This window comes from Chelonoidis abingdonii, chromosome 2 (genome assembly GCF_003597395.2).
Source record: "Chelonoidis abingdonii isolate Lonesome George chromosome 2, CheloAbing_2.0, whole genome shotgun sequence".
NCBI classification, from domain to species: domain Eukaryota; kingdom Metazoa; phylum Chordata; order Testudines; family Testudinidae; genus Chelonoidis; species Chelonoidis abingdonii.
Window position 1 is genome coordinate 21,373,615 of NC_133770.1, and position 13,369 is coordinate 21,386,983.

Consider the following 13,369-nt stretch of genomic DNA (forward strand, 5'->3'; position numbering starts at 1 on the left):
CTCCCAGGCCTCTGGTAGAGGACCCGAGGTTGAGGAAGACACATACCACCCACAGGGGTGAAGGGAAATTTTTATATATATATGGAGATATACCTATTTTTTTTTTTTTTTTTTAAGGATTCATAGCCCTCCATCTGAGAGAGTACAAACGGATAGAGAAGGAGGTCAGTACAACTGCATCTTATATGACCATAGGGCTGAATGTTCCTTTCTGTGAGGCAGAATGTGAATACCACCCAACTACTTTTGAGAGGGGTATGACCTGGGATTGTGCATGCCAGGAACTCCACAGAGTATGGTACACTGAAAACTGAAGATACACTATACAAGAGGGCAGAGTTAAGGTTGTGTGCTCAATCTTAGTTTGCACATTTCCTCAGAAGATTGCTTAACATTGTAACCTTAGCTCTGTTAACTTGTAGAATTTCCAATTGTTTTATTTCTTTATGTTAATGATTCATCTCTAGGATTCAGACCTTTTTATCTTTTTGATAAACTCTTTAAACAAACAAAAAGGATTGCAAAGGTCATTGATAAATAGCTTCTGATTTTTCTTTTTATTTGTTAATGTTAGGATTATTTTTCTGAAATTATAAATAAAAGATGAAAATATTAGTGATATAGAATTCAATTCCCTTCTGGCAAAGACCAAGCTTGGAATGTTTCAGCCTAAAACATGATTTTTTTAATAAGTTATGAGTGAATGAAGATAGATATTACAACAAACTTTTTTGCAGCCGTAACTATATCGGGTGTAACTGAGCACCTGCTCTAAAGCACATGCCTTCAGAAACACCCTGAGGTACAGCAGTAATGAAGATAATTCAAACATTAGCCAGAAGGTATAGTGTGGTGCAGGGGTTGGAGGAAATGTTTAAGTGAGAAAAACAGCACTTTTGCAATGGCACATAGGTTCTGTCACACACCCCCCCATTTGGTTAGTTTAAGAGCAAGAACTGGCAGAAATACATTTGTAGCGACTTGGGAAACTTCATGATTGAAAAAGGAAAAAAAAAAAAAAAGATGTAGATGTTAAAATAAAGGGCAATGCCTTTACCATATTACCTAATGCTTTGAAGAGCTCTTCTCGCACAGCAGAGGTGAACTTTCTGACCAGACACAGAGTTGTCATGATAGCAAAGAGCAAATTGTAAGATAACACAATGTAGAAATTTCCCAGCCAGTTAAACCTTCCAAAGTCTCCAAGCAGATCAAATCTGGTAATTCCTGTTAAAATTACATTTTTGAACATTTAAAAAGAGATAAGATTTAAAAAATATTCTTGAAAACATTTTTGAATAACTATAAAAATACAGGAGATTTACCTATGTAACTCTAGTACTTGCTGCTGTATTAAAGAAAAACACACTAAAAATCCCTATGATTGATAGATGGATATACAGTCAAAGATGTAAAACAAACATTTTTTGAAGGTCATTTGGGTCTCTTGTTTGGCTATCACAGAGTTGCTAGCCATAGTATAACATTTGTTGGTTGACCAAAATACCTTAGGTGGCTCAGATAAAAGACTGATAAAAGTGTGTCTTGAAATAACATTATAAATTCAAGACAAATAAGTGGTTCCCCTATTTCAATAAATATAATTTTGAAAATTAACTATCTCAAACCAATCATCATAAAAGCCATTTGTTTAAGATGTTACGCTTCCATAAAATCCTTACTTATATAAAAAAAGATGGAAAGCATTGTGTGCCTTTCACAGAAGACAACATTAATTTACATTTAACTGCTTTACACACACAGTTCTGAAGCTTGTTGCTTTTCCATGACATGAGAATGTTTAGCATTACTTATTCAAAAAATTAAATGCAGTGTAAGAAACAGAATAGCACAACAGTACAAAGGTATAATTTTGCCTGCATTAACTGTAAATTACATTATTTTTCTGTATATTGATTTTTTTATTTCACTGCTTTTGCAGATATCTGTTTGTAGCAGTAAGTGCCCTGCCAAGAGAGGCACAAAACCACATGGTACAGTAAACATTAGGGCTGCATATATGCTTTGTGGATTCACTGTTTTGAAATTAAGTATTCAAAGACTTCCTCTCCTAGTGCTAGTGCTGCAGTCAGAGAGGAGTCACACAGGAGGAGGAAATGAGTGAAGTTCACAATCCTGACAGTTCTCAGGTAGACCTCAGGCTCCAACTCACATGTCAGGATAGTAATCTCTAGGGGCTATCAAGCTCCAAGTGCCTACCGACGAAGCAGAAAAGGAAACAGGAAGTTTTCCAAATCCATGTTGTGTCAGGTCTAACAAGTCAGCTTCAAGAGGGGAGTCTGTGCCAAAGAAGACCACATCAAGACAGACTGCATAGATATAAAGGTGTAGGGCATTGAGCCAATGCTCAAACAATTTCTGCCTGGGACCCACTCCAAAGAGTCCTCCCGTGGTAACTTATCCTCAGAACTCAGTCTTACCTCTGAATAAGGTGAAGGGAAAGAGTTTTCACTGGCCTCAACATCAAAATGGGGAAAAAAAACAAGCTTCAGACACCAACCTTCCTTTGAAAACACAACCCTCAGATCCGAGATTCTTGGGAGCAGGTTTTGAACAACAGCTTGATTCCAAAAAGGTTACAGATTTGGAAAGACTGTGCTGTTCAGGCTTGGGTATACTAACCAGCAGTGCTTTGTGCAGTGATAAGTGATGACACTTCAACTCCATCTCTTTCCAAGGCCAAGGGGAAGAGTTGCACAACAAGCCATGCACCTCGTTGTACAGAGACCCTGACCCAAAGCTGCACATGCCATGAACCTCATTGTACAGTGACCCTGACCCAGAGACTCTAGGCTGGTCAATGACACATCATAGCATTAAAAAACATGCACCATTTGAACCTCTGCATCAGCCATCTTACCTAGCCTGAAGATGAGCAGCTAACAACTGAGATCAACCGGAGTATTTAAGGAGAACACAAAGGGTACAAGATCACAAGAAAGAAAAATTATAGAGCAAAAAGGAGGGGGACTAAGGAAACAGCCCTAAGGGATAATGGAGAAAGGATTGAAGTTGCCCAAGACAATGAAAAGGAAAGGGCAAAGAGATAGGTGAACAAAGAGTACAGATTCATAAGCACACAAGGAGCAGAAACTGACAGTCAAAATCAGCAAACAGATCAAGACAGATAAATACAGAGAAGATGCTTTTAGACTTGACCGTGAAGTTGAGATTGACCTTAAACACAGATTCAATGGAATGGAGAGGGTGGAAGTCAGACTGCAGGACATACAAGACGGTTTGAGAGAGAAACTCAAGGTAGGGAAGGAGGCACACTCCAGAAGCCTGAAGTAAGAGGTGGTGCATTAGTTGTATATTTAAGTGGGGTCAAAGAAGGTTGTTTTTTTTGCAAAATACAAGAGTGACTCTCGAAGAGGAAGGGACTGCAAGGAGGGTTGGTCTTTAAAGGAGAAGGCATCACTGGAAGACAAATCAGAGGGACAGAGTGCCGTGTCTCAATGATAGCAGGTAAAAGAAAGTGATTATAACTTATATTTCTTGACAATCTTTAATAAAAATATATTTTAATATCCTTATTTGGAAAATCAGCCTTTATGCAGGTTGATTTTTTTTATTGCCTTATCTGTTTTAAAAAAAAACATGTATACAGCCCTTTCATGGAAAAAAAACATTCAATGAGACTACACTACAAAAGAGTCTATTGTAGTACCATAAGTATAAACCTAAAAAGTATTCGTGACAAAATATTCTGTGGAGATTTTAAAATTCAGAATATGTGTTTAAAGAACCCTAAAAATACAGCATTAAGTAAACACACAACTTCAATTTTAATTTCAAATCAATATTTATGATAAAATCCTAGAGAAAAAGAAAGCTGGAAAACAATACTTTTACAACATTAAACTCAATTTTGTTTGTAGCTCTAAAATCCTAGCTTATCAACTACTCTGCTCCCTAGTTCATTTCACAGTGGTAATGATGTGGTGCTGACAGTCAAGCACTTGCCATCAGGAGCAGTAAAAGAAAGGCTGAAAAGCCCTGAAAAACTAGGTTTTTCATTTTTACTTTTTGTTGCTAAAAATACCCCCAACTCCTTTAGTATGGCAGTAAAGAGTTGACAGAAACCTTAGTTAGAATGCTAAAATACATGTAACAATTCTCTATACTTCATCTTAAATAGAAAGGCTGGATTAAAAAAAGTCAAAACGTGAAATACTTGATAACTTTCCCCAGTTTGCCTTTCCCATAATGCTGAAATCCTGCTTTTTCTAAATAGTCTAGAAACTTGCTTTTTTAATACTGTGAAAAGACTATGAATCTGTTTAACATATTTATCTCTTTTCATCTATTCAGGGCCACTGGGCGTAACACGTAATGCAATGCAGTTGATATTTTGCAAAGCACCACATGACTCACTGTACTCTAATAATCCTGTTTGGACAGCTGTGTCCGTGCACTTGTTAGCTGTGTTTTAATTGTTCCATTTTTTTATTTATCTCTATGGCAAACTATCCAGGAATTTCATTTGTTACATTTTTTTTTTTAAAAGAGAGTTTTGCCATTAATTTGCTTTCTTTGTAACAATTGCACCCTGCATGTACACTTTCCTCAATACAATTATCTTGTATTAATACCAACTGTTAATCTTAATCACGGTACATAACCAATGATTTTGACAAACTAAAATGGTAAATGCCATAAAAATTAGTAGCACAATACAAATGCCATACTTCTAGTTTTAAACATCGCTATTTGAACACAGTGTTGGTCTTGATGTTAAAAAGTGGTTTCATTTCTCAGATCTTAATCATATTTGCTCTTGATTTTAAGATTGGAAATCTTTAAATATTAGACTTATTTTGATTTTTGGTGAAATTTAGAATGTCAATATATAAATGTACATTATTTTGTGATACTAAATATGGATTTTTTAAATTTTATTTTATTTTTTAAAGGTGAGAGCTTTGGGTTAGAATACCATCCTTCAAACAATTTATTGTTTCACATACAGAGGCATTCCTTCCTGGAATGTCACTGAATTTTAATGGGACCCAGTGCAGAAATAGACTCGTGAGTACTTTTGTCCTTGTTTGGGCCCTTTAAAATGGGATTCTTCATAAGAAGATTGTATACAATATGCCATGTAGTTATTAGACTCATTTATTGGGAAATCTCAATGGTTTTCTATCTGATGGCACTTTAGTCAAGTTGTTGTTGTTTTTGCAACTAAAAGCTCGTGTACACTGCCCTGCAGAGATGTAAACTGCAGCACACACTAGTACACTGCACTATACCTCCCCCATGTGGGTGCTGTGGGCACAAACTAAAAAAGTACCTCATTCACACTGACAGAGTCCTAAAGAGGAGTTACTGCACAGCCCGCTAGCACGTACCGCCCTTCACACCCCATAGTCTGAACGGTGTGGCCAGGGAGACAGAGTCTACATGGAACAAAAGTTAGACGTTTTCAAATCTGACTGTCTGAAGTTAAACTCCTATATTCATATTTAAACACCTCAAACATAAGTGGCCTGATTTTTGGAAGCAGCCAACACCCACAAATCCCAGTGAAGTTAACAGGAGGTGCAAGTGCTCTGCATCACTGAAAATCAGGTGACTTATTTAAATGCTTCAGTATGATTTTACAAGCCTATATGTAGGCACTTAGGCCTGAGTCTGATAGGTTGAACATTTAAATGCATTTCAAATACAAAGAGCCTCTTTCTTTAAACTGTTGCACTAGTTTTCCAGGATAAGTATTTATGACAATTTTAAACAGAAATCAAGGTGTCTTCCCCCACCAATATTCCAAAGTTTAGTTTTTAACATATTAACCTAGAGAGGGCAAGGGCCATATGCAGAACTATTTTAACAATAACAATCAACTGGTTTTCCCATTACTATAAAACAAGCTAAATACTTTAAGTGTGTTTAACACTTCATAAACCTTTATGCTCAAGGCATTAACTTGCTGCTTAATCCATAGATAGCTTGCTGTGCCATCCACTTATGACATCTGTCTGAACTCGGATGAAATGCACGCTTTTACATAAGACAAAAAACAATTTTAAGATGGACATGATATAACTGTGCACTTCTTTCAAAAGTTTTCAAATCTATTTTCTTTTTATTGTCTGCAAGTTTACCTTCAAGAACAACAGTATTCTTTAGTTTCTATGAAAAACTAAGCCAGCTATGATATTAGACTATTTTTTCTTGCTTTACTTGAATTAAGAGGACTAAAGCCCTCTAAAAAATATTCCTTAAATCCAAATTTTAAATGAAACCATGATCTTCTGATTAACATTTTAAAAAAGTAGTGTATTTTCTAGAACATACTTCGCAGCTTTTACCAAAATGCATGATCCCTGCTATTTATATGTAGGCTTGGAAGGATTACATTTTTACTGGTAAATGCTGGTAAACATAAATTTCACCACACACAAACACAAAGAAAAAATATTTCCATCAATAATAATAGAAATTTACACACAGGCAAAGAAAGAAAAATGCTGCTCGCACATTTATCAGGGTTTGATTTAAGGATATTTATTTTGTATATTTTGATGTAATTTGGACAATTTGTGTTTTTTTATGGTTTTAAAGTTTTAACTTTTTGAACCTTAACATCTACGATTATTTAATAATCGTTGTCCGACTCCACTTTATCTCGTGCAACTGTGAAAATTTAAAATAAATAAAAATTGAAAAAATGCTTAAAAACAAAACATCTATATTATCCATTGAAATCCCCAAAAACATAAAAAATGGAATTTTGCCCACCTTATTTATATGTATAATTCATGATGCCCTGGGACTTAGAGAAGCAATACATTCGATTTCAGCAAAGACTGTCAAAGTAAAACTATGAAGTCATTTATAGTTCCTGAGAAACACCAGGGAAGTTATTTTAATATATATCCAAAGTCTAACTTTTCCTGGGTCATTTCATTTACATGCCTGCATCAAAACATTATGAAAACATACAACACAGTAAAAATACTTCACTGTTATGATACTGAAATATTTGTATTAAACTTACCCAGTGTTCTTGACATCACTGGCAAAGCAGAGCTGAGCACTAAGATTGACACACAGTTTCCAATTATCTGTTGTGAACAAGAACACCCCCATCAAAATAATTTTTTTGCTGAAAGAAATATGGCAGCTGAGCTCTGACAAAGAACAGTTTCTGAAAGCTACATCCTGTGAATTAGACTTAACAATGTAATTTTATTTTAGATTATGTAAAATTAATTTGTTCTTGCTTCTGCTAGACATCTTCAATAAGTGTCATTCACAAAATGTTTACCTCCAACGATAGACAAGTCAGATACTTATTAAAACCAGCAGAGAAGTGAATAAGCAAGCATGTAATGCTACATTTTAATCTATAAACATGCTCACCACAGGCTTTCATACGAAATAGTGACGGCATCATTTGAAGCAACTATCATTCATTTAAAAATTTAGGCCCCAATCCTGCAAATACTTTATGTGCTTAACTTTATACACACGAATCATTCCATTCGCTTTGTGATGACTTGTGTGTAAAGTTAAACATGTTTTAACTGCTTGTAGGATTAGAGCCTAATTATAAAAAGGCTAAAAGACAAAATGTTTCCTTTCCACTGAGTTTTGTCCGTAAATTGAAACTAACAATCTAACAGCATAGCAATGTTAGATTTGTCTGCAGCTTTACTGAAACTGAACTTATGTTTCTATTCCTGAAAGCAGTTTGTTTAGCTCTGGTTCTATAACAATTAACAAGTAAATAAAATATCTGTTAAAGATAGCAAGGTAGAAACTTTTGTATTTACTTATATTTTGTTTTTTTTCCTGAACTATTCTTAATATACTGTAAATGAAAACTGAGCAGACATTACGAACATTTCAACGCACACATTTATTAGAGATGCTCTTTTGCCTTCACATACTTTCCTGCTTCCAAGAATTACTGGCAAGATTAAAGCAATACGCTATATTTGAGAAGAAATTTCTTAAACATTGGTATACACTGAATATTTAATTAAATCCAAACCCTGCCTCCTGCTTATTGACTCCCTCCTCCTTGTCAGCTTGTGGGAATATTTTGTCAGAAACCTATGCATGTGTCTCAGCATTAGGTAAAAGCATTTGTTATTCTGAAACCAATGCCAAACTGTGGAAAGTCAAACTAGACTCGACTGCAAAATGTTGCTGAATAGAACTCCTCAGTCTTACTTTAATTACTCAGATTTGAATTACTTTGTAGTACTTGTAGCAACCAAGTTCTTCAGATTTCAAACAAATTCCCTGAAGTACAGTTAGCACAATCAAAGTTACTCATTAGCAATACGTTTCCTTGGAGGGGGTGAGCGGGGAGTCCTTTCACTAGCTTTTCTATAGCTAGTTAACAAGCTCTGCTATTCCAGGCTTTTTACAAATGAATGGATGCCATCCAAACTAAACAGAGCACATCCTTTTTCCCACTCATTCAGCATTTTGAAAATCTTCCAGTTTGTGTTTACGCAGCTTACAAACAAATACTGATCACTGCAAATGAGCCATTCAGGGCAATTACTAACTAAAAGAGCCAGTTTGTCTTGGGTGGCAAAAAAAAAAAAAAAAAACAAGAGGGGGGTGGGGGTAGGTGCATCACTACCTCAGACTTTACCTTACCTTTGTCATAGTTGTGTCATCCTTCCTGGGAGTGAAATTTCCAAAAAAGCGAAGACTATAGAAGCCGACGACAGAGGATACCATAAGATAGCTGTGAGAATCAAGGAAAAAAGAACCTCCAAGGAATGCAAATTTCACTCAAGTTCTCAGCAGTCTCCTAAAAGTCTTAAGAACCAAAGAAAAAACAAAAACACTTCGAGTGCTTGAGAAGGACTGACCTGTCTCTTTCTTCTTTCTAGGCAAATGTCTTAGTAAACTACCAATGTCCCAGAAAACTAGACAGAATACTTGTTAACAGACAGAATTCTTACTTAAAGAAAGGATACAAAATCAAAATGATTTCAAGTGCTGCTCCCACAAAACCAAAAGTGGATAGGGAGGCACTTCCTATTCCAGGCCCCTACAAGGAGAAAAATACTTTGCATATTTTAATGAGATACAAGCATTAAGTGTTCAAAAAGTTAACTTTTGTCCCTAGCAAAACTCTAAAATCCTTGGCTGAAAGGTGCTATTATAGATGAAAAGTATCACTGTAAAATAAAATATTTTCCTGATACAACTCTACAAATTCAGGGTGATCTCAATTTATTTAGGCTCAGATGCTTTGTGATTACATTAGCTAGAATTCAAATTGAAGACGTTTTAGTAAAATAGGAAAACAATTAGGTTTCCAGCATTATCATTTACATGTGTTTCACATCTATACCCCATATTATATTTTATATACATTCCCACTCCCTAAAGCCAGACTCTTTTTACTGTATGTAATGTTAACAGAACAGCAGCTTCTACTAAATGCCTTTATATAGCTGTGCAAGTATAAGACCTGACTGTATGCACACAGGAAAAAAAGCATTAACCACCAGCAAAACACCCAACAATGTCACAATTAATGCTAACAATGAGCTCTCCCCTATTTTTTTGAGATAAAATATTTTTAAAAGAGTAAAATTTGTGTTTCATGTGTAAAAAAGATATGAAAACACAAAAGGAAAATGGGTAGGGTTGTTTTACAGGATTTTAATGGATTATTTTCCTATTAAAATCTATTACTACTGTACCATTTAAAAATTCAAAACACCAAAAAAAAAAAAAAAAAAAGATACCAAAATTCCCCTCTCACCCCTATGGGTGGTATGTGGTTTTTCTTCCCTATTAGTGGTCTTGATTCCGCTGAGAGGTCAATGAGATTACTCATCTGAATAAAATTATGCATGTGTTTCAGTGTTTCGAGGACTGAACCCAGAGTATTAATCTCAGGTGTGAAATACAGTGTTTTTAAAGCCATCAAAGTCCAGTCTCTCACTAGAATTTTTACAAGAAAGTCTTCTGAACACATCTCTGAAGTTTTCAAAATAATAAAGGAAAGGAAGTTTACTTTACCCCTGATCCCTTTGGCATTGCAGTCTCATCAATCAACAGGCAAAGAATGTTGCAGGCAACTAAGAGAACTGAGATGGACTATAAAGAAGGAGACACATTCTGTCAATTCTGAAGGTTAACATTTAAACGGTGTTTAATGTTATGTAATTTGGTGAAGATAAAACATCAATATATTTGTGAAGAAAATTTGAGGAGGGAAACAAACAGATTTCATATGGTTTAACATACACGTTACTAAAAACTATTAAAATTAGCCCCCAAGTAACTGAGAAGCCTCTACATACTGGAAAAAAAAGATAGTGAAATTCTTACCGTCTCAATGAGCAGCAGCATCATAACAGCTGGATACACTAAATTCCTCTCCCACGCAGAAGCTTTTTTTCTCCGCTCTTTTCACAGGGGAAAAAAGGAAACTTAGTACCATAATTTGCGCAGTCTTAAGATGGTCATTTTTACGGATTCATGTTCTAATTGTACGCAACCTTCTAAAACAACTGCAGCCAAAAGAGCTGGATACCAATCAGTTGACAGAACATTTATATTAGAGTGTAGCACAGAGAGGTACAAAACCAGGATGTCAAAACCATCATGAAGCCCCATTAAAGGAAGCCAGTGGAGCTCCCGTTAAGTTGGGTTTTATTTTTATCAATGTCTAATGCTCACAGTTACACATCAATGTAAGCTGTCAAATTGTACGGGTGTTTCTCTAGCATGGCGCAGTTTTGCAAATTTTTATTTTGGACGGCACACCCTGTCGCATACTTGAAACTTACATTATTCCCTCACACCCTTTTGGATAGCTCTATGCTCCAACAGGGTTCTGTAAGGGTAGTGTTACAGTAAATGCTGGGATATTACAAGGAGCATAAGCTGTGTATGTAAATTTTCATAGAAAAGAAAAAGGTATAACAGTAAGGCCCTACTTGAATCATGATGATCTTCAAATAATTGCAGCTGAATTGCGGACAAGACATGGAAAAATCGCAGAAAAGTAATAATAGACCTTTATTAATAGCAGTATTTTGGAAAAACCAGAGTAGACCTATTTGTTTAAGAAAAATTTGCTGGAATGATATAAACATTCAAATATTAGGTTAAGACTGCTAATTTTTTTTGATAACCAGACATTTTGCTGTAATATTAATAAATTCATTTTTAAAAAAACATGGCTGGTACAATATAAAATTTAGAAGACTTAAAGTCTTAATGAATTGCTGTAGAAATCAAGTCCAGTCACTTAGCCTTTTACATGGATTGATTGTTAGTGCAGCACTAATCACATACTCAAAATGTATGCAAAATTGTGGACTGTGCAAATCAGCTAATTAAAATCACAGTTGCAGTGGAAGCCTAATATTGCAGGATCAGCAATTTCCGCAATATAGTGAATGAAGTAGGGCCTTATATTACAGTCATTTATACTGAATAGCCCTCCTACTCTTGCCATTTCAGGTTAGTCAGCATATAAATCTATGATTAATTTAAAAATTAGATAATGGACATCACCATTTAGACTAAAAATTAACATTTACTTACCACTCAGGTATCTAGGATACTGCAGTATTTCCCTACACTTAAAATAGTAATAACTGCAGTCTTGGATGCTATACGGTAACTTGGAAAATGTCAATTTTAAGTAGCAAACATTGCATATAAAAGGGTGACACCCCTGACAAGTAAAGAAATGAAACAGCAGCAGAATGTTTTAAAAATGAAGAGTTTTATTATTTTTGTTAAAAGTCTCACTTAAATCACTCATTTAAAAAAAAAAAATGTAGGGGAAAGTAGTGTCTCATTCCTCCCAAATGATCAAAAGCATGCAAATGATGTATTAGATGCTATAGTGTCTGAACTGTATCTGTTTTAAGAGTGATATTTTAATAGATCTTTCTACAGAAATATAAAAAGCAAAAGCAAAAATTCCCATTGCACATTTTCCAATTTATTTTGTTAAACGTCTTTGTGCCATGATGATGTGTTATGTTACCTATCTGTAGAAACTCAAATGAGTACACTTACAAACATAGGCTTAGGATCACAACTGATTTCAAGCAACTGCAAATAATTTTAGTATGCATATATTAACAAATTTCATCTGATACCCTAAAGAAGGCTTCTTATTAAATTGCCAACTACAGGAAGCTATACAAAATAAATGCTACATTACCTAATTTTGTTTTCATGCTCTTCACATTTTCAAGTTCCTGTCTCAGCTCCACTGTATTGAACTCCATAGTAGAAGACATACCTGTTCAAAGACATGGGGATTTTATTTTCTCAGACTATTAATATTCCCACAAGAGAAACTATTAAAACACTGTTTATATTTCATTTCATTTACAAGCAGTCATCTTACAGTAACAATACTCATCTTTTGGTTCTAGAATTGCAAGCAGCTCTTTGGGAGATGGAAAATAGCTTCCATAAAACATAGGTTTGATTGGAAGTCCTCTTGTTTTGTTGAGCAAAAGGTGTCTTTCAAACCAGAGGCACCACAGAGCGATCTGCTGGGAACCCTTCCTATATTCCTAAGCAGCCATAGAGGCAATGACAGAGGAAAGTAGATGGTGTTGAATGGTGTTGCAGAGAGCTAAAAATTATGCTACACTGGTCTGACGGACGGCAAGACTGCATCGTGCTGTTGTCTCAATTGTGACATACCGTTATTCAAACACTGCAATACAATCTCTGGTGGCCCTTCAATATATTCAGGGACTTTCTACAACTATGTTTGAAGATGAAGTGGATCTCTGCCTGTAAGATTGACCACAGTTATTTTAAAGAATAACTATTTCAAAAGGATAGAATGGTTTCCTTGCCTTTGCGTTCAAGGAACACTGGCAACAGAGAACAATGATTTTATGAACCATCAACAAACTGCAGCTTAACATACAGCCTCTTACAAAACTGAACTGTGACTTTAGTGGAGTTCCTCATATTTGCATACGGAAGACACTTAAATGTCATGCTAGTCTTCTCTTTGCAATGCCTTTTTACCCTCACAATATTTTAACCAAATATGTCAAAAGTAAAAAGTAACATAAAAAAGTACTAGCTGATCCTGTTGTGACCATCCATAGCTGAATCCCTTCAAAAGTATTCTGTATAAAAAAACAAACAGTTTATATAATTTTAGCAATCTGCTTTCCTTTGCTCAAGTTCATGCCCACTTGTTGGCTCTGCAGGTTTGACAGCATAAAAGGGGCCTTACATTAGAGCTATTTATTCAGTATATCATGACTTGTCTATGGATTGTTTCTTGTATCTGTACTCCTTGATCCGCGTTTTATGAAAAGTAGCCCTTCAAAAAAAAAATTTTTTTTTAAATAGTAGTACTAGTTTT

General features: G+C 35.1%; 1 protein-coding gene across 5 annotated transcripts in view; it reads right to left on the reverse strand.

Annotated features, from left to right (window-relative positions):
- The window catches only part of LMBR1 (limb development membrane protein 1), a 142,546-nt gene that overhangs the window by 15,628 nt on the left and 113,549 nt on the right, over positions 1-13,369 (reverse strand). For 3 of the 5 annotated variants that reach the window (XM_075062199.1, XM_075062198.1, XM_032783879.2), the window contains 7 exons: positions 12,194-12,274; positions 10,339-10,415; positions 10,027-10,104; positions 8,970-9,043; positions 8,644-8,734; positions 7,025-7,091; positions 1,066-1,227 (listed from right to left, as the gene is read on the reverse strand). In XM_075062199.1, coding sequence (XP_074918300.1) covers positions 1,066-1,227; positions 7,025-7,091; positions 8,644-8,734; positions 8,970-9,043; positions 10,027-10,104; positions 10,339-10,415; positions 12,194-12,274 — 630 coding nt within the window. Of the gene's footprint in view, positions 1-1,065; positions 1,228-1,892; positions 2,217-6,505; positions 6,661-7,024; positions 7,092-8,643; positions 8,735-8,969; positions 9,044-10,026; positions 10,105-10,338; positions 10,416-12,193; positions 12,275-13,369 lie in introns of those variants that run through there. The other 2 variants (XM_032783880.2, XM_032783881.2) reach the window with 2 other exon arrangements.